The following is a 27911-nucleotide window of genomic DNA, read 5'->3' on the forward strand; positions in this document are numbered from 1 at the left end:
GAAAAAATTCTAATTGTCAAACAAATACTTTCCCAAACAGTTCAGATGTTTCCACTGAGTTCCTCCAAATTTTTATATTTATGCTATATCAATTTCAGAACATTTTAAAAAATGAAATTCCACCCAATTAACTTTATAAAGCAAGAATAAACCTGATAGGAGAGTCCAACAAAGAAAAAAAGGCACTTCATATATATTTCACCATGAGTATACATTAAAAATAAAATTTGTCTAACAGAATTCAACATAATATTTCAGCATAATACACCATAAGCAAGTAACCTAAAAAATGTAAAGATGTTTCAATATTAACATTCAGAATAGGTCCAATATGAATGTGATTTCATCCCTGTCTTGGTTGCGGGGAAGCTAAGAGGTAAAATGATTATTTTTTTTAATGTTTTATTTATTTCTGAGAGAGAGAGAGACAGAGACAGCGTGAGCAGGGGAGGGTCCGAGAGAGAGGGAGACGCAGAATCTGAAACAAGCTCCAGGCTCTGAGCCAGCTGTCAGCACAGAGCCCGATAAAATGATTATTCTATTTCAAGTAACATCACATATGGACAAAGTTTTTAATGTAATTTTACCTCTGACTATTACACAAGAAGGGTAATATACCCTTCTTATGTTCTTCTCATGATTTCTTTAGTTTTTTGTTTTATCATGATCTGATATGAATTCTAGTAAGCTGCACTAAATCCCACACAAATAAAATAATCCTAAGTACTATTAAAAATTTATGCACAATAATGTTAATCACAGAATTGTTTTAAAAGGAAAAGAAATTAAAAGAAAGGAGAAAAGGAGGAAAAGGAGAAAGAAAAGAAGAGGAAGAATTTTTTTTAAGAATTTTTGATAATGAAAGAAAATGTACCAAACAGCAGGCAGTAATTGTCTTGAGGGAGAAGAATAATAGTTGAATTGGATTTACTTCTCTTGAGTTTTCTAATTTTTAAAATAATCAATATAACATAATATGAGAGCAAACAAACACTCTTTAAGGGAAGAAGAAAAAGAGTCATAATTGTATTGGGTGGTATTAAATTAACTAAAAGTGCACTTTAAAAAGTAAATGAAAATGACACAAAGATTTTTTAAACAACCCGAGTAATCATATATCTTAGAAACTCAGTCAAATAAAATATGTATTCAAAAAGAAAACAATCGGGGCTCCTGCGTGGCTCAGTTGGTTAAGCATCTGACTTCGGCTCAGGTCATGATCTCACAGTTTGTGAGTTTGAGCCCTGCATTAAGCTGTCTGCTATCAGCACAGAGTCAGCTTTGGATCTTCTTTCCACCTCTTTCTCTGTCCCTCCCCTGCCCGCACTCTCTCTCTTTCTCAAAAATAAACAAACATTACAAAAGAAAAAAAAAGCAAGCAGAATAATCTTTTTAACTGTCTAAAGTAACATGGATAAGTATAATACTATAATACCATCCAATCATTCTTAATTATGGCAACAGTTGTCTGACAATTTACATAGCAAATGTCAGGTAAAATTTAATGTCACAATCAATTATACAATTTAATTATTAAACAGTAAAAATAAGAGAGAAGAGTCATTCAGCATGCTACCTCATATTCTGGATATAGAATTTCCTTCATAACAGATACTGGAACAGAGAATTTGGGTGAAGTTGGATTCCAAAACAACTTCGTACATCCTGGATAAGCAGACACCTTTGAAAATAAAATAAAATAAAACAAATGATTTTTGGCATAAAAACCCAAACTCCTGTCAAAAGTGTTTCTAGTTGCCCAGATAATGAGTTGCTGTAATTTTTACATTAGCAGAAACGTAGAGTTGGCAATTCCAACAGATGCCAAGGATGTGGGCAAACTAGTAGAACCACACTGGAAGCAAACCGGCCGTTTCTAGTAAAATAGAAAATGTACATGCCACATGACCCAGCGATTTTCACTTCCCACTGTATACTCTAAGAAAATTCTTACACATGTGCATGAAGAGATATGTACAGGGTTGTTTATACAGCAAATGAAATAGCAAAGAACAAAACCCAGTCTACATGTCCATTAATAGAGAAGCAAATTAATAAAATATGGCATATTTATATAACACTATAAGACCAACCAAGCTAAAAAATTATAAACCATAGATAGATCTTAGAAGCATAGTGCTGACAGCAAAATAAGCAGCTTTTAGAAAGTATCATCTACATAAAAGTCTCTAGACCACACGGAACTATAGTATTTATTGTTTAGTGTCACATATACATCCAATAAAGTATAAAATCATGGACTAGAAAGATCGCAATTATAACTAACTGCCATAGGGTTAGGAGGAAGAGAAATATAATTAGAAAGAGGTACAAAGGGACTTATTATTTTTTTAATTTATTTTATTTTTTAAAATCTGAAACAATTATGACAAAAACTTAACACAAATTCTTGATAAAGTGTCACCAGGTGTATGTTAGTTTGGTTCCTATATTTGTTTGTTTATTCAAACTTTTTCAAAATAAAACTTAATGAGGCATAGGGGAATTTTTAGGGAAGTGAAACTATTCTGCATGATACTAGAAATGTGGCTATGTAACATGATGCATTTGTCAAAACCCACTGAACCCTTAGAGCACAAACAGTGAACCTTTGTGTACAGAAATTTTAAAAAATTATTTAGGGGAGAACATGGGTGGCTCAGTCAGTTAAGCATCTGACTCTTGATTTCAGCTCAGGTCATTTTCTCACAGTTCATGGGATTGAGCCCTGCTTTGGGCTCCATGCTGGACATGGAATCTACTTGGGATTCTCTCTTTTCCTCTACCCCTCTACCATGCTCATGCCCTCTCTCTCTCTCCTGTGTCCTCTCTCTCTCTCTCTCTCTCTCTCTCTCTGTCTCAAGGGAAGGGAAGGGAAGGAAAAAGGGAAGGAAAGGGAAGGAAAAAGGGAAGGAAAGGGAAGGGAAGGGAAGGGAAGGGAAGGGAAGGGAAGGGAAGGGAAGGGAAGGAAACTCATTTAGGAAATTAAGGGGATCCCAGGATGGAATGCAGAATATAACAAAACAATTTAACTGTATTATAAATATATGAAACAACCTCACTGAAGGGGGTTGGGGAAAAAATTGTTGACCTTAGTAACTTTGGAAATGAGTATAGTTTATACAAATAAAGGCAAAAGGTATTATACATAACACTGTACTTAGTTGATGAAATTGTATCCCACAGGAAATGGGTTAATAGTTCTGATACTTCTATACTGGAGTTGAACAGTTAAGTGAATGGATGGAAGATGGTAGCAGCCAGGGTTGTCCCTGTTGGATTAAGAGTTTAAAGAAAAGCAAGGGAGGAAGTTAGAATAATCATGTGATAGATTCAAGTTGGAGACATCAGTGTGACCCCATGTTTAGTTTAATTTAGACACAGACAGGGACATAAAGACACATTTACAGGAGTTAGTACAGCATACATATTTCCTTGCTGTGTCAGCTGAGAAGGCCTGGAAGCAATAATACCCCAGTAGCAACAAGCACACCTAATGTTTAGCTATTGTTTTCTAATTACGTTCTTCAATAAAGGGAACTGGGGCTGGTTGAAATGGCAGATTCTTAGAGTGCCTGGGTGGTTCAGCTGATTAAGCATCTGAAACTTGATTTTGGCTTCAGGTCATGGTCTTGCAGTTCATGAGATCAAGGTCCACATTGGGCTCTGCAGAGATAGCGCCAAGCCTGCTTGGAATTCTCTCTCTCCCTCCTTCTCTGCGTCTCCCTCGCTTGTGCTTTCTATCTGTCCATCTGTCTCCTTCTCAGATAAATAAATAAACATTAAAAAAAAAGAAATGGCTGATTCTATGGACTAGAGCAGGAAATATATAAGATGAGCCTGTTTTTTTAAAAAAAAGTGTTTTAAAAAATCCCACAATAATGGGGGATGGTGTCAAAGGGACATAGGAGCCAACTGAAGGAATTCTCAATAACCAAAGCTCAAAATGTCTTAATAAAATGCCAATATTAATAACAATAATAAAGTAGTATTAGATTATAACTCAAAGTACAACATAAATATCCATGAGTCATACTGATATAAATAATTGAATGAGTAAATAAATAAATGAGAAGAATAGACAATCTGTACAAATACAAATTAATGTTTTTATTATACTCTGGCCTCAAAGAGAGCATAGCTCTATATTTGTAAGTGTGAGCTGAACGTAAGTGGCTTCCTTCCAGAGTACAGTATGAAAATGGGGAAAAGGGGAAACCATACAATGAAGAAACTTGACAAAGTTTCTACCTCAGATGATTAAAGCTAACATCAACAGTCATAACACACGTTAATAATATGTACCTTTGATATAATGCAATCAAAATGGTGCTTTACCTTGGTTGTCTTTCTTCCAAAATTACACCAGGCAAATCCCAATGGAGGTACATTCTACAAAATACCTAACGACTTACTACCACTCCCCCAAAGTCTCATAAACTGTCACAGCCAAGAGCAAACTAACGTATATGACAAAGAAATATATTGTGGTATCCTGGATGAGATTCTGGAACAGAAAATGAATGTTATATAAAAACTAAAGAAGTCTGAATAAAATATGGACCTTAGTTAATAACAATGTATATATATACTGGTTCATGGTACTGTAAACTGTATTAGTTTGCCGAGGCTGCCATAACAAAGTACCACTGGTGGTTTAAACTAACAGAAATGTGTTCTCTCATTGTTCTGGAAACTAGAAGTCTAAAATCAAGGGGTGGCTATTTTCCAGGCTCCTTTGGAAGGCTCTAGGCAAGAATCCTTCCTTGCCTCTTCCTAACTTCTGGTGGTTGCCACCAGTCCCAGGCATTCCTTAGCTTGCAGATGCATCCTTCCAATCTCTACCTCCACTGCCAAATGGCCTTCTTCCCTGTGTGTCTGTGTGGTCAAAGGCATTTTCCTCTTATAAGGACCCTGTCTTATTGGATTTAGGGCCCACCCTGAATCCAGGATTCACCCCAGGATTCGGAATTATATTTGCAAAGATCCTACTTCCAAATAAGGTCACATTCACAGGTACTGTGGGTTAGGACGTGGACATATCTTGTTAGGGCCACTATTAACCCACTATTATCATATTATTAATGGGGGAAACAGGATGTGTAATATATGGGAAACCTCCATAGTGTCTTTGTAATTTTTTGTATTCTAAAACGATTCTACAAAATGAAGTTTATTATCAATAAATAATAAAAATTAAATCAAACAAAAAACTAAATTTATTTCAAAAAATAGTTGGAGGTATAAAAATTGATCAGGCATTTGTTACAAAACCTTGAAGAAAATGTGGTAAGATTTTAAAAATAATAACTGTTTGCATTGAATTATTAGTAATTATGTTTTCTTTAATGTTTCCATGGACTTTTAATAATATTTCATTGGACTATTATTCATTTTCCCAAAGATTTTTCACCAGAAAAATGAACTCAAATGATTTTAGAAACTCAACTCGCAAGCATCCCTGCAGCATTAACTATGAAACCTTAATAGTGACGTCTCCTAGAGGGTGGATGTTACAAAGACATTTTAGAATAAACGTCTAAGACCCAAACACAGTACATAAAGATCCACAATTATAAAGTGACACTGAGTCTTGACCACTTTTACTTCTAGTCAGATATACTTCAAAGACTCCATACACCTGATCACATTTCCTAGACCAACAGAGAAAAGCAGAGTTTTCAGGTGCCAGGTTAATTTGTCCTCCATAGGAATTCATAATCAAGTTTCTATCCCACTCATCCTCAAAATATAATTTAGGAGAAGAAAGGAGAAGAAAACTAATGCATTTACTCATATTTTTGCTTTAAATGCTTTTGTTCCTTCTAGATACTCCAAGGTTCTTCTTTTCATCAATTTTTTCCTAGTTAGAGAACTTCCTCTAGTCATTTTTAAGGGCAAATCTGCCAGCAACAAATTCTCTTAGTTTCCTTTCATCTAAAAATGTCTTGATTCCCTTTCATTCCCAACGGATATTTTCTCCGGATATAAGCTGATTTCTGGCCTCCATTGTTTCTGATGAGAAATCCACGGCCATTCAAATTGTTTTTCTCCTATAGGTAACATATTGTTTCTCTCTTGGTGCTTTCAAGGTTTTTTCTATGTCATTATTTCTCAGAAGTTTGACTACTGAGATTAGTATGAATTTCTTTAGTTTTTTCTTGCTTGGGGTTTGCTCAGGCTCCTAAATATGTTTGTTATTTTTTCCAAATTTGGAGTTTTTCAGCCATTATTTCTTCTTACACATTTTCAGTCACCTCTATCTCTTCTTTTTATTCTCCTTGCAGGACTGCAATAACACAAATGTTAGATCTTTTGTAATATACTCACAGGTCAAGGGACCTGTTCCCACAAGTCTGTAAAATTTTTTTCAGTCTATTTCTCTTTGTTGTTCAGACTGGATAAATTCTACTGTTCTATCTTCAACTTCACTGGTTCCTGCCTCCTCCATTCTATTTTTGAGCCCATCCACTAAGCTTTTTATTTCAGTTATTATGTTTTTAATCCTCAGATTTTTTGTTTCTTCCCTATATTTTCAATTTCTTTCCTAAGACTTTCTATTTCCTTTGTTTTATTTTGATTATTGAGGTACAATTGATATATAACATTATATTGTTTTCAGGTATACAATATAATGATTTGATATATTTGTATATGTTCCAAAATGATCACCACAATAAGTCTAGTTAACATTCGTCACCATATATAGTCACAGAATTTCTTTTCTTGTGAAAAGAAACTTAAGATCTACTCTCTTAGTAACATTCAAATATGCAATACAGTATAATTAACTATAGTCTTCCTGCTGTACATTATATCCCTACAACTTATTTACTTTAAAGCTAGCAGTTTGTAGCTTTTGATTCCCCTTACCCATTTCACCCACCTCCCCACCCTTCACCTCTGGCAACCACCAATCTGTTCTCTATATCTATGAGCTTGGTTTTTTGGAGTTTGGTGGGGAGGGTTGCTTTTAGATTCTACATATAAGCAGGATCATTTTTCTTTCTCTGTATGGCTTATTTCACTTAGCACAATGCCTTCAAGTTCCATCCATGTTGTCACAAATGGCAAGATTTCATTCTTGTTCATGGTTGAATAATCCTCTGTGTGTGTGTGTGTGTGTGTGTGTGCGCACACGTGTCTGTGTCACATTTTCTTTATCCATTCATCCATCAGTGGACACTTACATTGTTTCCATATCTTGGCTTTTATAAACAGTGTTGCAAGAAACATGGGGGTGGTTGCATATAACTTTTCAACTTAAGTGTTTTCATTTTCTTTGGACAAATATCCAGAAGTTGGGATTGTTTGATCATTTGGTAGTTCTATTTTTAATTTTTTAAGGAACCTGTTTTACACAGTGGCTGTAGCAACTTACAATCCTACTCAAAGAGCACAAGGATTCCCTATTCTCCACATCTTCATCAACACTTGTTATTTCTTGTCCTTTGGATGATAGCCACTCTAAAAGGTGTGAGGTGATATTTCATTGCGGTTTTGATTTGCATCTCCCTGATGATTAGTGATCTTTTTTTTTTTTAATATTTTTTATTTATTTATTTATTTCTAGGAGAGAGAGAGACAGCGTGTGCAGGGGAGGGTCAGAGAGAGAGGGAGTCACAGACTGAAACAGGCTCCAGGCTCTGAGCTGGCAGTCAGCACAGAGCCCGACGCGGGGCTCGAACCCACGAACCGCGAGATCATGACCTAAGCGAAAGTCGGACGCTTAACCGACTAAGCCACCCAGGCGCCCCTGATGATTAGTGATCTTGAGCATCTTTTCATGTAGCTGTAGGCCATCTGTATCTTTCCTGGAAAAATCTCTATTCAGATCCTCTGCCCATTTTTTAATTGAATTGTTTTTAAGTTGTATGAGTTTTTTATATATTTTAGATATTAATACCTTATCAGATATATTATTTATGAACATATTCTTCCAGTCTGTAGGAGATAGCTTCTTTTGCGGTACAGAAGATATTTAGCTTGATATACTCCTATTTGTTCACTTTTGATTCTGTTGCCTTTGCTTTTGGTGTCAAATCCAAAGAATCATTAATTACCAAGACCAATGTTAAGGAGCTTACCACCCGCTTTCTTCTGGGAGTTTTATGGTTTCAGATTTTACACTAAAGTCATTAATCCATTTTTAGTTAATTTTTGTGCACAGTGTAAGATAATGGTCTGGTTTCATTCTTTTGCGTGTGGCTGTCCAGCTTTCTTAACATCACTTATTGAAGAGATTGACCTTTTCCGACTGTATATTCTTGGCTCCTTTGTCATAAATTAATTGGCCATATACGTGTGGGTTTATTTCTAGGCTCTCTATTCTGCTCCATTGATATATGTGTCTGTTTTTAATGGAAATACCATATTGTTTTTTGTTTTTAAGTTTATTTATTTATTTTGAGTGGAGAGAAAGAGGGAGGAGAGAGAGAAAAATCACAAGCAGACTGCACACTGTCAGTGCAGAGCCCTATATGGGGCTCAAATTCATAAACCATGAGATCATGACCTGAGCTGAAGTCCAGTGCTTAACCAACTGAGCTACACAGGCACCAGTATTACCATACTGTTTTGATTACTATAACTTTAAAATACAGTTTGGAATCAGGGAGCATGATGCCTCGAGCTTTGTTCTTCCTTCTCAAGATTGCTTTGGCCATTCAGTATCTTTTGTGGTTCCTTACATGTTTCAGAACTGTTTATTCCAAGACTTATTATTGTCAAGACTCTTGATCTTATTTAATCTTTCTATTTTAGCTGGCACTCCACTAGGCTTCTTCTGATACCAGCACAGTGGGGAAGGGGAAGTGTGGTCATTACTGATAACTGGGGATAGAAGTCCAAGATCCCCATGTGGTTTCAAGTGACAACACGGAGGGGGATCTCTTTAACACTCTGATAAGATTAAAGCCCCAGCTCCACATTCAGTCTTCTTTGATACGCCCCTGGCAGGGGTGTAAGAGTGCCTCATTATACTCTGGCAAGAGTTGAGTTTCAATTTCCCAATAGGCTTTCAAGGGTAGTGGGTAGGGCCACTGTTTTTTCTTTGGTGTTTAACTGGAATAAAGCAGTTACTGTCTAAAAATTTTCTGTCCTTCAAGGTCTGCCCCTTTCTGGTTCTTTGGCTAAAGAAAGCAGACTTTTGTTGGAACTTTTTTTCCTTTGCCTATTTTTGTTTCTAGATTAACAGCTTTTTCAGTACCAAGTCTAGTATACATGAAGCAAAAAAGAAAACTCAAGGAACTAACTCATGACCATGTCATTTCTTGGGTGCCAATGTTTCTAGTTATGTGCCTTTCTCTCCACTTTAAAGACCCTTTTATGTGTCTAACATCCAGCAATTTTAGTTGTACTTAGCAGAAAGAATAAGAAAGAGTAAAGTACTTTTTCTCCACCTTTCCTAGAAGTATAGATCTTGCAATAACTTTCAAGAAACTATCACTTTAAGTTTTGGCATATTATCAAAGAAAAATATCCATAATTATGTTAAAAAATATTTTAAAATACTATTTTCCAACTACATATCTGTGTGAGACCAGAATTATCCTCATACTTTTCAACCAAAACAAGCAACCACAAAATTGAACACAGAAGCAGCCATGAGAATCCAGCTGTCTACCAGCAAGCTACACATTAAAAACATTGCAAAACATGTAAAGCAACCCTATTTTTCTCATTAAAATTTTGTTTTCAAAAATATAATTATTTTTCATAAAAAATGCATTTTATGTTAACATGTTATTTTATTAGTATTTTTTATTTCTTTTTAAATGTTTATTCATTTTTGAGAGACAGAGTGTGAGTGAGGGAGGAGCAGAAAGAGAGGGAGACACATAATCCAAAGTAGGCTCCAGGCTCTGAGCTGTCAGCACAGAGCCTGATGCGGGTCTAGAACTCATGGACCACACAATGAGATCATGACCTGAGCCAAAGTCGGACGTTTAACCAACTGAGCCATCCAGGTACCCCATTTGTGTTATTTTTAATAAATAAAAAATAAACATTCAGCATTTTCTCAGTTTTAATTCCCAACATTTGATTTTTGTTTGTTTGTTTTTCAAGTTTATTTATTTTTGAGAGGGAGGAAGAGAAAGCAAGCAGGGGAGGGGCACAGGGAGAGAGGGGGAAAAGAGGATCCAAAGCAAGCTCTGCACTGACAGCTTGATGCGGGGCTGGAACTCATGAACTGTGAGATCATGGCCTGAACTTGAAGTCAGACGCTGAACCAACTGAGCCACCCAGGTGCCCCAATTCCCAACATTTGTAAATGTCAATAGATATAACTCACATAAATAATTATTGAGGTCCTCAAAAATTCTTAAGATTATAAAAAGGGTCCAAAACCAAGAGGTTTGAGAGCTGTGAGGTAGAGAAAAGTATTATTAAAGTAAGCTCTTACTTCCTCTCCCAAGAGTTGTAGGTATGGTTTCTGAGCTCGCTGTCTACTTCCTTGTGCCAAATCAGGTAGTACCACTGGTGGTGTTGGAAGTCCTGCAACATATTCTTGATTATCATCCACAACAGGATGTCCCTGCAGTATTCTACAGTATGATAAAAACAATACATTGGTTTTTAAGTCACTGAGGAGTCTCACTTCTTATCTCTGCTGAAATAAACACAATGACATTAGATATCTGTAATAAGCAGAAATTGTGCAGAAGTCAGATCATCAGTAATGGGAAATAATTCAAAATAATTTTTCTGTGGTTCTGTATATATTTTAAAAGTAACCTTCACGATGGTTTTACTGTATTGGAATAATAAATTCATCCTGTAAAAGCCTGATTACAAAAGAGGTAAAAAGGTCTCTACCTTCTGATTGTTAACTGGCTCCCCACTCCAAGCCCACAGGAAATGGTCTCATTTCTTAGAATGAGGTAAAGTGGGGGCGCCTGGGTGGCTCAGTCGGTTAAGCGTCCGACTTTCGCTTAGGTCATGATCTCGCGCTTCGTGGGTTCGTGCCCCACATCGGGCTCTGTGCTAACTGCCAGCTCAGAGCCTGGAGCCTGTTTCAGTCTGTGACTCCCTCTCTCTCTGACCCTCCCCTGCTCACGCTGTCTCTCTCTCTCTCCTAGAAATAAGTAAAAAACATTGAAAAAAAAAAAAAGAATGAGGTAAAGTGTCAGCCCAAGAACTGCCTTCTCACGTTAAAGTTGTCTCTTTTGATTTACATCTTGCCAGGATGAACAAAAAATCTATGGCATTAAGTCTTCCCTTCTAGGCTACAAACTACATATATATATATGGTAAAAAATTATAAACAAAAGTCTTAATTAAGTCAAAGAAACAAGCTAAATGAAAATTTGAAGGCAAGATGTGTCACTAATGACTAATTTATGGACTGCTTAAAAATACTTTAATTTTGTATTAATTAGTACTAATTTTTATAATTACTGTAAAATAACTATAAAATGAATATAAAATGAGCCTGCACAGACTATAACTATATCAATTTTACATGGAAGTACTTAGAGCCAATGTTCTAATTTTTTGATATTATATGAATAGGCAATCACTTTATGAGTCATCAAATATGAAGATTACAAGTTCACAAACCACCCAATTCATTTTAGTTACTTAATAATATAATATGTTGAAACCTTCAGACTCTATCATACCAGCTCTTAAAAAAACAGGTACACCCAAAGCTAGCCTCATGGAGATAGGGCTTGGCAAAGCAGAGTCATGGAGAAAAGCCTGGTATCTCAACTAGTCAAATATTTGAATTCAAAGAGAAGATAAAGTTCAACTGCCAATATGGTGAATATTGGTTGACTGCCACTCAACACCCAATTTTCCTCCTTCTAATGTGCTTTCCTGAACTACAGAGGATGAAGAGGTAAAACTCTCTTGCAGCCAGTGTCCTAGATGTGAGTTAGGACCCACTAATAAGATGCACTCAACATACAATTTGGAAAGCAGAAGGTTCTGATGTTTTTGTTAGTAGTCATGGCAACACTGAGTTCTACTGTAGCAGTATTTCAGTTAATAGTACTTCGTTTGCAGGGTGCTTTTTGGTTTTGGGGGGGTGCAGTGGTCATCAGTGAGCATATCAAACAGACATACTGTGGTTTTAGAGTCAAAAGCTATAACAGTGGAGGCCACCAGATCCCTGAATCACAGCAAAGGTGGTAGGTTGCCAGTACTGGCTTCCAGATTTACTACCTTCCTGACCATGGAGAAGCAGCAGCTCCCTTAGCAGCCATTTAAGCATGCTGTGCGCCATCTCCCATCTCCAGAAACCCTCCCTGCCTACAGCCCACTTTCCCAATCTTTCCATTGGTTTTATAAGCATTGAATTCTAATTACTAACTCTTTTTTTGCTTAAAATAACAAAAAATATTTGTTTTCTTCAACTGAATCCTGAATAATATGCATAGAAATAACAAAGAACAGGGTGAAGTCTATTGGCTGCAATACTGAGCCAAGAGACTACATATATCAAGATCAGTAAAGTATTTCTAAGATCACGAAGGACAGGTGTGACATAAGAAGCCACCTTAAGGCAATGCTGTATTTTTATCTAGCTCTAAACCAAAAACAGGTAGAAATTCCCAACTTACTGCCTTTTCACATTCCAAATGTGCACTAACGGAACTGACATTCTGGTTCGTGGGAAGGAAAATGAAAGAAGTAGACATGTATAGAGGATCTAAGTGAAAGGCTATCCAAGATTAGCAACTGTTCCTGTCTGACAAAGATGAATCAATTACTTGGAAATCTTTCTCCAGACTTTCCCTTCTTCCTTCTTTATGTCCAGAGAGAAGAGCTAATCCTTTCTAGAAGTTCTCTCTTTTGGACAACTCCGTTTCAAACTGAAAATCTCTTCATATCCAATCTCTCCCTCATTCCCAGCAGTAATTACTGGTTCTGCTCCAGTAATTACTGGTTCTTTCATGGTGTCCCTCCTGTCCACTGCATTTTCTCTCATCTGAGTCCTATGATATCATCTTTGCTGGCCCCTCACCTCTAGACCTTCCCTCCCCCAATCCATACTATATACCCTGACTTACTACCGTATCTACCTTACTAGATACCCTGCCAGAGGTGTCATCACTCACCCCCTTTCCAAATACTTTAATGACTACACGCACTGTATAGACCCAAGCTCCTGGGCCTCACATTCAGGGTCCTCCGCAGTCTGGATACCATCTACTTGTCGATCCTACCGCCCTCCCCTAACTCCTGGCCCAACCTAATTCACTATGCAAAAGGTGCCCAAGGTGCCGAAATTACTTAGGGACAATAGGGAAGACTGGCAAACCAAATTACAATACAGTGTGGCTATGAAAATAATGAAGGACTTTCAGACTGCAACTCCCTCGCTGAAACCTTTATAGATCCCCCTCTACCCAGTCAAAATTTATCTTTGCTTCCCTAGTTTTTCTGCTGCATTTGATCAGATCTTTCATGGTAGAATATACTATTTTTTATTCTTTGTATCTTTTTCACAGTAGACATAGACTAGTTGGAAGAGAAAAGTGATTCTTACTCATTTTCTATCTTCTGTGATGCAAACGCAGTACATACTGAATACATATTGTTGTATTTTGGCTCAGCAAGAAAAGTCTCACAGCCAAAGCCAGTCCTAGACTCTGTCCCAGGGAACTGAGAATCACAGGTAGCATGATGTATCGCAGTGATTCTCAAAGCACGGTCCCTAGCCAGCATCATTAAAATCACATACAAACTTGCTAGAAAATGCAAATTCCTGACCCCCCCCCCCCCATTATACCTAACAAATCAGAATCTCAGGGTAGGACCCAGTCATCTGTTTTAACTAGCCCTGCAGATGATCCTGATGTACACTGTAAACCACTAATGTACTACAATCTTTCCTAAAACATCCTGATTATAAGAATATCCTGGGATGGGCGCCTGGGTGGCTTAGTCAGTTAAGCTTCCGACTTTCGCTTAGGTCATGATCTCGCGGTTCGTGGGTTCGAGCCCCGCGTCGGGCTCTGTGCTGACTGCCAGCTCAGAGCCTGGAGCCTATTTCAGCGTCTGTATCTCCCTCTCTCTCTGACCCTCCCCTTCTCATGCTGTCTCTCTCTCTCTCTCCTAGAAATAAATAAAACATTAAAAAAAAAAAAAGAATATCTTGTGAGCTTGTCAAATCTATAGCTTCCCAGATCCCTCCTCTAGAGATTCTAATTCACAAGTGGGGTAGGTCGCTTTTCCCTCCTAGGTCTCAGTTTCTTCATCTGTCCATAGCAACAGCGATCAGGTCTTTCAGGGTCTAATGCCTAGAAATAATATATATGAGAGATGGCACATAGTATATGTTCAATTATTAAGTAATTGTAAGTGATGGGTATTCAATTATTATTGCTATTATCATTGAGGATATTAAATGAAGGAAATGTGCCCACCTCTCAGAGTGAGTTATGTTTCTTTTCTTGTCCCCCATGGGCCAGTGATATAAAATATATTTCTTATTGTAGGTTGCTATCAAAGAAGCTTAGAAAACATTTGCTCTAACCTATAAGCACTCTTTAAAAAATCTCTGCATACAGGGGCGCCCAGGTGGCTCAGTTGGTTAAGCATCCAACTTTGGCCCAGGTCATGATCCAGTCCTTGATGGGTTCGAGCCCTGTGTCAGGCTTGGTGCTGACAGCTCAGAACCTGGAGCCTGGAGCCTGCTTCAGATTCTGTGTCTCCCTCTCTCTCTCTGCCCCTCCCCTGCTTGCACTCTGTCTCCCCAAAATAAATATTTAAAAAATATCTGCATACATATTCTTTGAGTTACATAAAAGAGAACATAAGCTCTATCTTCTGAAGCATAAAGAAGGGTTCTCCCTCCAGCACTCTTCCCCTCCTCTTTGATGTGGCTCTAACAAAGAAATTCCCCCAGCACATCTTTGCTTTCCTTAACCAACTTATCTTGCTCCTTGGGGTACAAAGCCTGGGACAGGATGGAGCTCACAGTCACTTTTGTACAACTCAAAGAAGATGTGTACAGGGATATTTTAAGAGTGCTCATGTGCAAAAGTTTTGCCACAAAAATATCTGCAATAGAGTATTCTATTCCACACAACACTTTTAAGTGCTTGTAGCAAGCCGCTGAATTGATTTCACAACCTGTTATTGGGTCACAATCTATTATTTAGAAAATAGTAACTTACAAAGACTGTTGTTTGAAAAGCAAACTCCTAGATCTAGAAAAGACTTTAGGAGTTCATCTTCTAAAGATGACAAATAATTTTCTTTACTATAGTCTTCAAAATCTACGGCAGAGGTAATGAACACTTTGAAAACTTTTTAAAAATTGAGGGAATATAATATTAATAAAATAATAAATCTAGAGTATAGCTATATAGATTTTAATTTTTTACAAAATAATGATTAGGAAATGGGGGATTTTATTTTTAATCATTGTAACTTCATTGTTACATGCAAACAGTGACATCTGGTGGAATGACATTGCTTTGCTTTAAAAAAATTTCAGTTTTCACATATTGACAGTTATGAAATCAGATAAATGTCCAAGTAATTCCTGTTTTTATATATCTATATAGAATTAAAAATACACTAATCTAATATCTTATTAAACATTTATAGTGCATAGCAAAATGACTTCTGTCATTTCAATCTATATATTTTTTAAATATGCTGAAAGCTTCCTTAGGTATAAGGGGTATTTGTTAAAAAATGGATATAAAAGAAATTTAATTGAGGTTACTATTTATTCTACTTCTAACTCTGTCACCAACTGTGATTCGCACTGCAAAATTTACCCTCAGTCTCCTCATCCATAAATATGAGAAGGTTAGGCTAAGAGAAGGGTAAGATCCTCTCATGGCTCTAAAACACGTGCTTCTGTGACATATGCCCAGCTAGACCTCAGACAGGGATTAAGTCTTAAGTGCTTTGGCATAATATCTTGGGTCATTGCCTGGATTACATAGCAAGGAACAAGCCAAGTAAGGGATGGGGGTGGGGCCAGGATAAGATTTAACCTCTGAGGAATGGAAGACAATGCAGGAAATGAGGCACAGTCGGGGGAAAGTGAGTTCCAGATGCCCACAGTGGAAAGAAACATACAACAGAAGATAAAACACAATATTCCAAATGTAGTATGACAGACCACAGGTGGTACTGTATTAGAATTAGTATCAGAAAGTTCTAGCATGATGGGATGATAGCTCATTCTAGTGGGGAGCACAGTAATGGGGAAAACAAAACGAGGGAGTATTCAGTGAATGCTACAAGTAATTAAGTAATTAACATCAGGGAAGTCTACCATATTTAGCAAGGTCCCAGCCCTGGCCTAGTACTCAGAAACAAGATTTCAGTTCTTAAGAGGGAACAAGCAATATAAGAACATCTACCCTAAAAGAAGCAGAAGCCCTGCTTCCAATATTGGGTCACAATGGATCAAATAACAAAACACCAAGGGTAAATAAAATATGCATGTCTCATATTCAACGAGAGCTCCTCAGATTTTTCCTCATATCAAGATTGGTTCTGAAAACAAGATGAGAACAAGTATTCAGAATGAAGCCTGAAAAGAAAAAAATGAGAGGGTCTTCACAAGTTCACAGAGAAGTGGAATATAATGGAAATGACATTTAGAATCAAAGATATCTAGGTCTGAATCTGGCTTTTACCAGCCCTATATACATGAACTAGTCACCTACACCTAATCTTTGAACTACATTTTCTTTACTTGGGAAATGGAATGATTTTATCTGTTTACATAGAGTTGTTGTTAATACTAAATTATATAATAAATGCGCCTCAATGCATTTTCTATTACATAATTTTCCATTTTCATATTCAAATATCACAATATTTAGAAGATCCAAAAAAATCTTTAAGATGCAAGCACACTTTATATTGTTGATTTGTCAACTATAGGTAGTAGAGACAGTAAGTCAAAATAATTACCCATGTGCCTGTACTTCAGTTTTATAGTAAAAATCCTCAAAACAACAAATATAAACTAGGAAACACCCTTAATATCATTTTTGTAAGATATATATGTAATATATGTGCACGCACAGAAAAAAAAAGCCTAGGATAATCTTTATCATATAAAAAACCATTGAAAAAGGTCAGCCTCTGGTATAATAGTCTTAACAATCACAGAGAAAATGTGTAGGGGCAAAATTCTCAGAACCTAATCCATCCCACCCCCAACACCTTTCAAGATTCTGAATGAGTAAATTAGTAATATAAACCTGAATCTTCTGGTGCCTTAACATCTAAATATAGTATTCTAGGGGCAGCTGGGTGGCTCAGTGAGTTAAGCATCCAACTCTTGATTTCGGCTCAGGTCAGGATCTCACAGTTTAGGAGTCTGAGCCCCCACATCCAGTTCTGCACTGACAGCGCAGATCCTGCTTGGAATTCTTCCCCTCTCTCTCTGCCCCTCCCCCAACTGCATGCGCTCTGTCTCAATACATACACATACATGCATACATACATACTTAAACATAGTATTCTAATGCCTCCAAAAAGAGCAGTCAAGAAATGCCAGGTAAATCTATCTGATATTAACTTTGGGCAACCAGAAATGACATATCTTCATTCAAAATGAGTACATAGAAAAATCAAATATGAGTTCTACAAAGAAGTCTGCAAAGTATAAGAAATGTGGCATCCAGAAGGTATATGAAGAACATCCTTTTAAAAAAAATTATTATAGAACTCAAAAAATATTTTAGAAATAGTTTGCTTTGTTGACAAAAATCTGTCAAGGAAACTTTTTAAATGGTTTGATGAAACATGTAACAAAAAGTTCATATAAGACAAAAAACTTAGATTTTTCTTAAGAGACTGATGTAATTAAGAAAAAAGAAAAATGCTGTATCAGTGTTAAAATGGTAGTTAGAAGAAAATTTTTAAACTTATATCTCAGAAAAATGAAGCAACTGATAAGGAACAAAGGTTTGAGAGATGAATGTAAGCACAGTGATGATAAATGTAGATGATAGACCATAAAAATCCAACATATGGCTAATTGATATTTCTGAAGAAAAGCACCAAATAGAATAAAAATACTACATAAAATATAACAGAAAAAGTCCTAGACTGAAGAGCTATATTTGCATATTAAAAATTAATTAAAAAGCAATCCAACCCTGGTGACTGCATGGCTCAGAGGGTTAAGCCTCTGACTCTTGATTTTGGCTCAGGTCATGATCTCACCGTTTGTGAGTACAAGCCCCAAATCAGTCTCTGAGCTTAAAGTGCTGGAGGCTGCTCTGGGATTCTCTTGCTCCTTGCTCTCTGCCCCTCCTCCACTTGCGCATGTGTGCCTGCACTCTGTGCCCCACCAAATAAATAACATTTTAAAAAAAAGCAATCTGCTCCAGACTCCAGGGCTCAGGCAATTGAGTTGACCAACTTTTGATTTCAGTTCACGTCATAATCTGACAGTCATGGAGATCAGCATGGAACAGAGCCTGTTTGGGATTCTTTCTCTCTCTTTTTGCCCCTTCCCTGCTCAGACACATGCACGTGCTCTTTCTCTTTCAAAATAAATAAATAAAAACTTAAAAATTTTTTAAACTTTATTTTAAAAAATAACAAAACATTCCCAAACATGTGCTAGTGACATTATTTAAGGCAAAACTTAAAGTCCTACAAGCATCTAGGAGGAGTGGAGAAGAAACAGATTACTTGCAAATAAAATAAAAACAGGCTGGCTTCAAGTTTCTATTTCATAACATCATATATCAGATAATAATACAAACAATAAATACATAGATAAATGTTGGCAAATATGACAGATTATAGGAAATAGCAAAGAACTAAAATAAGAGAATATAAAGATGACAAAAAAATATCAAGTGTAACTGACAGGGCAATAAATGCATATGGGGTGATCCAACCTATTATAAGAAAAAAATTTGATTGGCTTAAAAATATTCTAGTCTATGCAGTCGACAAGCAACATAACTAAGAAAGATTTTTTTAAAACACAAACATATACCATATAAATAAAACAAAAAATAGGACAAAGTGAAGTTTCACTTTTTATGGAATTAGTATATAATCTATAATGAAAACAAAAGAACCACGATTAACAATTTCTTGAATTTTCTTCCACACACACACAGAAATGTGTATATATTCACATATCTGTTTATTTAGTTCTACCTCCTGTCAGTGCACGAAACACTACCTCATTCTTAGTCATGATTGCAATGCATCCCTTCACTGGATGCACCATAAAAAAATCTTCTATTGATAAACACCTAAGTTGTTTCCAGTTTTTAGTTATTATAAGGACAATGAACATACTTCTGTGTGTATTTAGTAAATTATAGTCATCAGCATATAGATGATATTTAAAGCCATGGTCTTGGATAAGATCACTTTGGTAAGTATGGGAGAAAAGAGGTATCAGTATAAGTTTGGGCACTCCAATGTTTTGAAATCAAAAGATGAGGAGACACCAACAAAGAAGACTTGAGAAGGCATAGTCAGGAAGGCAGAAAGAGAACCAAAACAGAGTATAGTCCCAAAGGTCAAGAGATTAAAGGGTTTTAAGAAAGAGTTAATAATGCAACTGTGCCAAATGCTACTAAAAAGTCATGATGAGGACTGTGATATCTTATAGCAAATCTGATCATGTCATTCTTCCACAAAAAACCCTATCAATGGCTTCCCAATACACTATGAATAAGAATCTCTCCCCCAAAGCCTCATATACATGCCCTCACACACACATGCAGGGTATCTGTAAAATCCTACATGATCTGATTCATGCCTCCACTCAGCCTCCACTGCATCACTGTTCCTCCCATTCTCCAATGCTGCTTCTTTCCAATTCTTAAATGAGTTCCAACTGTCCAGAGCTGGGACTCTCAAATTCCAATGTGCATTCAAATCACCTGCATTTCTAACAAGTTCCAAGTGATGTATATTCACTCTCAGGCCGCTATTTAAATATCAATTCCTCAAACCTTCCAAGATGATCAGGAAATCTTCTTCCGGTTTCCACAGCACCCTGCACTTCTGCACATTCTGCACATTATCACATTCATGGTAAGTAATTTACCACCTTTCTTCTCTGTCAATCTCCACATTCCCTAAGGGCAGGGACTATGCTTCTCTTGCCAGCAGGTACTTCCCAAGTGCCTAACTCTATGCCTGCCACACAGGAGGTACACAAAAAATATCTGCTGATTGATTTAAGTGATTATTCAAATCTGTATTTCTTGACATGGAAAGATAATTACAATGCAGTTAAAACAAATCAGGTCACAAAGCATGTACACAGCATTATCCCAGTTTTGTTCTATGTTATTTATTTTCATACAGAAAAGCCTAGAATCATATATTTGAAAATGTAAATAGTATTATCTTTGGATAAAAATTTGTCTCAAGTCTCCTTTAGCATCTGATAGCAAGATTTTGGATAATCATGGGGTATTTTTTTGCATTTTCTTGCATATTTTTCATTTTTGCTCAAGTATTGTCTTTATTATTATTTTATAACAATAATAAATAATAATTATTTTTTCTAATTATTTTGAAAATAAACATTAAATTCTGACACTTAACTTCTGGTTTTCTAATTACTGCAGTTGCCACTATTTTAATATATGGAGCTAACAATCTGTCCACATTTCTTCAAAATGAGATTAAGAATTTCTTTTGTAATGTGAAGCCAAGTGGAGGGTTAGGTCTGGGATCTATAGCCTAAGCACTGCTTACCACCAGGAAGCTGGCTGTAAGGTGAACCTGACTTAAGAAGGTCAGCCAATGTCTGTAAGACAGCATTTTTTGCCAACTCTCTCTTTATTGATGGTGGATCAACAAAATACACAAGCAATTTTACATAGACAAGTCAGTGAAATAGGACATAAGTCCATAAATAGACTCAATAACACATTGGAATTTAAGGTATGAGGAGCTGGCATTTCAAAATAGTGAGGAAAGAGGATTTGTTGGCAATAATGATAGTATGCAATTGGCTAGTCACTTGGGGGGGAGAATAATGCTTATTCTTCACATCAAGTTAATTACAGATGGATCAAAGAAAGCTATAAAATAACTAGAAGAAAATATGAGAAAATACATTTAAATGTTAAGTGTAGAAAAGCCATTTCTAAGAATAACACCAAGACCAGAAGGCATGCTAGAATGACTGCTAGTTTTTACTACATAAAAATTAAACCGTCTGGGTAGCATAAAACACCATAACAAAAATAGAAAGCAGACAACAAAGTAAAAGAAAATGTCTACTATACATAACAAATAATTAAAATCTTTAATATAAAAAGATCACCTATAAATCAATAAAGAAGAGATGAATGATGACCCAACAGAATATGAATTGATAATTTTCAAAAGGAGAAAAATAGCCAAAGGCCTCACCATCATTGAAAATAAAAAAATATATATAGTAACTAAAAGATATGTTTCCTCATCAGATTAGAAAAAAAATCAAGATTGATAATTAGTTGTTTGATAAGGGTGAAAGGAAATGGAGATCTTAAACTGTTGGTAGACTACAGGTCTGAATAATTTTTCTGGAAAGAAGTCTGGCAATATACATCAAAAATTTTAGAGCAAAGGTTATCTGGGTGGCTCAGCTGGTTGAGCATCTGACTTCAGCTCAGGTCATGAACTCACGATTTGTGAGTTTGAGCCCCATGTTGGGCTCTGTGCTGACAGTGCAGAGCCTGCTTGGGATCCTCTGTCTTGCTCTCTCTCTGCCTCTCTCTCTCTCTCTCTCAAAAAATATACATTAAAAAATTTTTTAAAGCAGGAAGTTTAATAAATAGTTCCACACTTGGAATCTTCTTACACTGCAGCTCAGTTAAGTTAGTGAATAATATGAAAATATTTAAATGTTCACACATAACCCTCAGTGAAAAATCAGTCTATAGAATGCCATATGTGGTTTAAACACATGCACATACAAGGAGATGTTAGAAGGCTATTCACCAAACTGTCAACTTAATCTAAGTGTTCAAACACTTTTAATGATTTCTCTTATTTTAAAACCCCAAATCTGGGGCGCCTGGGTGGCTCAGTTGGTTAAGCATCTGACTTCGGCTCAGGTCATGATCTCACGGTCCATGGGTTCGAGCCTCCCATCAGGCTCTGTGCTGACAGCTCAGAGCCTGGAGCCTGCTTCAGATTCTGTGTCTCCCTCTCGCTCTGCTCCTTCCCTGCTCATGCTCTGTCTCTCTCTGTCTCTCAAAAATAAATAAACATTAAAAAAAATTTTAATAAATAAAAGAAAAGAAAAGAAAACCCCAAATCTAAAATTCCATGCTAAGAATTCTAACTAAGCAACTATAAACTTCTCTTTAAAATACAGAAACTTTAAAAGCAAAATTATAATTGATATGAAACATTTTTATAGTTTTCATTAAAATTGCTGTTTAGCAAAATAAGCATAAGTTTGAAAATTTTATTGCTATTTTAAATAAAGTTAAGTATGTACCTATCTAGCCCATTAAAATATCCTTGGTGTTTGCCACAAATATCAATTACTACATGTGGAATTGGGAAAGCATTAAAACTATATAGCCACAAATACTGTTAGGCTTTGTAGTTAACTGTTCATCTCACAGAAAAAAACAAAAGCCACCAAATGAAAGGGTATTCATTTTGCGTTTACAATTACCTTTCTTGAGAACACTTATTAGTGCAGAAAAAAATTATACATTTCTTTGAACTTGTAGGCTCAGCAGATAGATATATTTTGAAAAGGTTAAGCTATGTTTAGCAAGGTAATCCTCAAGAGATGGATGCCAGAGAATTAAATATTCAGTGCTTAAATTAACTTCTTATTTGGTACTTAGGAACAAATTGCCAAGAATTATCATCATCAAATAGAACATTTATTGACTCTCTTGGAAAAAGCAAGATCTACTTGAAGAAAAAATTTTTAGAATTGGAAAGATACCAGTATTTTTAACACTTTACATGACTATTAGAAGCTGTAACACCTCAAAATGATGCTTAGATTACAGTGTTAATGGAAATGACTTAGAATAGTGGGTTCACGACTACTAGTTTATAGTAATGTCTTTATTTCCCACTCTCAGCTTTAGGCTTTTCAAAGACATGCCAAAGACTGTACTGCACAACTGTTATTTTCTACCAGAGAAACTGGAACAGTTTGGAAATTTCCAAAATTCTTCACATAAAATTTGTTTCAAAAATTTCAACACACCAGATAAATTAAAACTAAAAGATTTAGATGTTTAAGATTGTGAATAGTAAATAAATCTTTGAAAAATATTTTTGCCTAACTAGAAAATAAGCATGAGAATGACCCTGTTTTAGAAATTTAAACTGAATTTCGTTGTAATAACTGAGCACAGGGAAACCAGATGTTTATTTTTGATGGGAGCGGGGAGAGAGAATGAGCAGGGGAGGGGCAGAGAGAGAGGGAGACAGAGAATCTAAACCAGGCTCTGAACTGTCAGCTCAAAGCCTGAATTCAGGGGGCTTGAATTCAGGACCATGAGATCATGACCTGAGCCGAAGTCAGATACTCAACCGACTGAGCCACCCATGTGCCCCCAGATGATTTTACACCTTGAAAACATGCAGTAAAAGTGTTATAATTTTTACTAAAAGTCAAGTTTGAAGAAATGAGCTCAGAATACACCATGGAAAGAATAAGTTACTAATAATGCTGTGATAGTCTGTGTAATTAAAAGTGGTCTTATAAAATATTCTCATAAGTCTAAAATACTTAAAATGTAATACTTAAAATGTCTCTATTTAAATTTAACTTAATGTTTAATGTTTTGAATATTCTTAAACATGTAGTAGATGATTTTTCAGGATTTATAGCAACTCTTACAAAAGGCAAGAGACTTACAAATATGCATTCTCAATGGGCAGATGATATCACTTCCAAAGGGGTGAAAATTGGTGCCTGGGGAGGGAGGTGATGACAGCTTACTCTTTTTATGCATATGGCATGTATGCTCGTGTACACACTCACACACACACACGCGCGTGCGCATATATGACCATGAGATGCACATTATATCCACGGTATTAAAATTTAATGGGGAAGGGCAATTGGGAGGGGAAAAGTCTAAAACTCCTCCTTAAGTGGGTGATCACAAAAAAACTGAGAAAAACTAAGACACATGTGGATTCTTATCACTATCTAGAGATAAGAACTTGGGCAAGCAACCTGATATTATGGAGCCTAAGCTTCTTCAATAATAAAATGGAAATGATGACTTATTACAGTTGAAGGTTTAAAAAGGAAAGATGCAAAGTACACCACCCAGTACCAGGAATGTAGTTTCTGCTAACTACATGTGAGCTCCCTTTCCTTTTCTCCTCTCTTTCGAGGATGCTATAAATTACATTCTCTACAAAAGAATACTCAGATGCCAAAGGAAAGTGAGACACAAAGAAAAATGGAAGAAACTCCAGAGGTAATGACTTTTGTACATAATCCCTGGACTCAAGTATGCCCAATGATGGTGTGAAATCCAAAAGACTGACTTTGAATCCCAAATCTGTGATTTTTCTTAATGTATAAGCCTGGCAAAGTTGCTTAATTTTTATGAATCTCAATTTTCACATCTGTATTCTACAGAGTTGTTATGAAGAACAAATGATATAATGTATGTGACACTCTTTGGTAAGTAGACACCACTAAATTGAAGTTACCTTATGATGGGCCATGGTTCATGTTAATAACAGTAGGAAATGAAGACACTGTCCTAGACTGTGTGTGTGCTGGGAAGGAATGGAAAAGGACAAAACTACTCCTCTCTAGCGTCTAAAAACAGAATTGTGTCATCAAAATCTAAACCTCAACGATAGAATTTGACAGTTTAAATCTAGTATAAAAGAAAATTACCAGTGGAACTCTTACCTGTCTCTGTACTCTTCATCTGTACACTGATCACCTAAGAAAGAGGTTCCCAATATCCCAAGCAAAGTACTGTGACCTTTTTTGTCAGCTGTATGGTACACTCGAGAAGCCAAGTGCAAGTTAACAGGCAGCTCCTGGGCTGGGACAGTGGTGCACAGATCATGAAGGGTAGGAGAGGGGTAGTCTTGAGGAATTCTGCAGCAAAGAAAAGAAAGGGAGCTTCTTTAATCATTTTGTGGTCTTTCAACATAAAATACGTTAACAGTTTAGTTTAAGCTCTAAAAAGGGTGTCTAAACATATAAGATTAAAAACTATAATAACGGTTTATAACAAATTTAATATCACAATTGGGGGCCAGATCTTCAAAGTTATATACCCAACTTTCTGCTGGAGATCTCAACCTATATGACTTACAGATACCTCAAAAGCAACGTGTTGAAAAGCAAACTCATTACCATCCTGCCCAAATGTCTTCTCTCCTGACTTCTGTAACTCCATTGGTGACATCATATCCAGCCATCATGCATTGCTACTCTGCTCAAATGCTAATGTCCCTGAAGAGGTAGAATAATGTAGTACATTATCCATTAATTAGCATCAATGAACTCAAGTCTCTAAGTTTATGCAGAACTTGTCTCTCTCCTGCCTTTCCAAAGTAGAGAAGAACACATGGAGATCTTTCTTATTTTCCATTGTCACTTGTCATCCAGTCAACAAATACTTATTGAGCAAGTACTGCTACTACTCTATGCTAGGTGATTTACATACATTCTCTCCAATTCCCACAATGAACTTATATGGGAGGTATTGTTATCCTTATTTTAGAGCAGGCTTATTTTGGAGAGCTCATAAAATTAGCGAGTAACTACTAGGATCTAAACACAATGCTGGGGACTATAAGACAACTTTTTTTCTTATTACTACCTGTTAATAACCCCTGAGGTAGAAGTGACCCCCATCCAGTTCTACTCCATCCCCGCCTCCCTACTAAAATTATACTCTTACACTAACCAAATGATGACCTTTTCATCAAATCAAACCAAATGAACTTTATATCATGTTCTCTAATCTCCAAGACACAGCTGACCATATTAATGATTCTTCCTGAAATTGCTCTTTCTTTGCGAGCTTTTTTAAAACCTGTCCTATCCCAGCTCTCCATCTACCTCCCAAATTCATCATAATTTGATTTAGTCACTCAATTTTCTTTCTCCATCTTCCAGACTGGGTAATGGCTTCCAGGGTTGAGCTTCTTTTTGAACATTGAAAAGCAAGCTTCAGTGTTTCAACTGTTTTCTCTTGTGCCAAGACCTCCCAAATTTGACCTCCAGTATCACTATCTCACCTAGATTCCTCATCTTTAAGATACAAAACATTGAGCCATCTTTGAGTCCTCTTCCCTTCACCTGAAAATCCTATGAAAGACTGAGCTTCTCTGCTGCCCAGGGCTGCTGCTTCTCCCTGCTCACTTCCAAGACACTCTTGTCAAGGTCCTCATCACCTCAGCCTGCATTAGCAAGGGTCTGCCAATTGGATTTGGATTGAATATGACATCCTCGGTCTCTTCCTCTCTTCCATTCCTCCCACAAAATTCTGGCACATTTGTCTTTAAATACTCCTTTGCCCAGCATAATGGCTCTCTGCTGCTTGCTGCATTTGTCTAATTTCCTCTTTCTAAATTTCAAGGCTCTTAGCATGTGGCCCTACTTCTAACACAGACATTAGGGTCAGACTGCCTCTGCTCAAATCCTGTTTAAAATTATCACTAGGTCAGGGGTGCCTGAGTAGCTCAATCAGTTAAGCATCTGACTTCAGCTTAAGTCATGATGTCACAATTCATGAGTTCAAGTCCTGCATTGGGCTTGCTGCTGTCAGCGCAGAGCCTGCTTTGGATCCTCTGTCCCATCGTCTCTTTGTCCCTCCCNTAAAAAATAAAATAAAATTATCACTAAGTCACACACAAGTCAATTAATTTATTAGCACATCCTGGATAAAGTTACTTTAAGGAAGAGAGGAATTGAGAACAAACTGATGGCTACCAGAGGGGAGGGCAACCAGATGGGCAAAATGGGTGAAGAAGAGTGAGAGATATGGCTTCCAGTTATGGAATAAGTCACAGAACAAAAGGCACAGCATGGGGAATATATTCGATAGTACTGTAATAGTGTTGTGTGGTGACAGATGGCAGCTATACTTATAAACATGGCATAACATGTAGAATTGTGGAATCACTATATTATATACCTGAAACTAATGTAACATTGTGTGTCAACCATACTTCAATAATAAGAAAAGAAAGAAAGGATTGAATGTATTGGGTGGCTCAGTCAGCTGAGCATTTGACTCTTGGTTTCAGTTTGGGTCATGATCTCACGGGTTCGTGAGTTCAAGCCTGGCTCTCATGGGGCTCTCTGCAGACAACACAAAGTCTGCTAGGGATTCCCTCTCTCTCTCTGCCCTCCCTAGCTCACTCTGTCTCTGTCTCTCTCTCTAAATAAATTATTTAATTAAATTTAATTTAATGTGTCTCTCACATGACAGATATTAGCTATTATATCAGTTTCCAGGACAATTTACAGGGCCAACAATATCTGTCAGTTCCTTCAGTTGTGGGTCAAATGCTGCTTATCCTTTTGCCCATGTTTAAACATCCTTCAAACAATGCCTCCAAGACAAACTTTGCTGCAAAATTTACTGCTTTTTAAAAAATATCTCTTTTGATACATTGCCTTGTTCTCGTGCCACCCCTTCTGACCCTTTATCTAATGGGTTGATGCCAGTCTGCCCATCAACTGCTCCATGTGTTCTAGATAGTAGCATAGTATGAAGAAGATAGACTTTAGAGTCGGCTGGGCCTGGATTAGAATCTCAGTTCTAACACTTGCAAGCTATATCACTGGTCTCTCTGAAGGTCTTCTGTAAGATAAAAAATAAAAACCCCTAACAAATGCCTTTGTAAAATCAATAAAAAGAAGTCCTGGACTGTGGAACTTCTCAAGAAATGCTTGTTTTATTTTTATTACCGTTGTTATTAATTTGTACTGGACAACACCCACCCCACTGCTAGGCACAATATGGACA

The 27911-nt window shown here is 36.6% G+C and overlaps 1 protein-coding gene across 1 annotated transcript in view; it reads right to left on the minus strand.

The window, feature by feature from the left end:
- TTC6 (tetratricopeptide repeat domain 6) overlaps nt 1-27911 on the minus strand; it is a 184353-nt gene that overhangs the window by 79613 nt on the left and 76829 nt on the right. The window contains exons 7-9 of the mRNA XM_077769243.1: nt 24830-25024; nt 10406-10547; nt 1577-1681 (exon numbers count right to left, since the gene is read on the minus strand). Coding sequence (XP_077625369.1) covers nt 1577-1681; nt 10406-10547; nt 24830-25024 — 442 coding nt within the window. The remainder of the gene's footprint in view (nt 1-1576; nt 1682-10405; nt 10548-24829; nt 25025-27911) is intronic.

This window comes from Crocuta crocuta, unplaced genomic scaffold (genome assembly GCF_008692635.1).
Source record: "Crocuta crocuta isolate KB4526 unplaced genomic scaffold, BGI_CrCroc_1.0 scaffold65, whole genome shotgun sequence".
Taxonomy (NCBI): domain Eukaryota; kingdom Metazoa; phylum Chordata; class Mammalia; order Carnivora; family Hyaenidae; genus Crocuta; species Crocuta crocuta.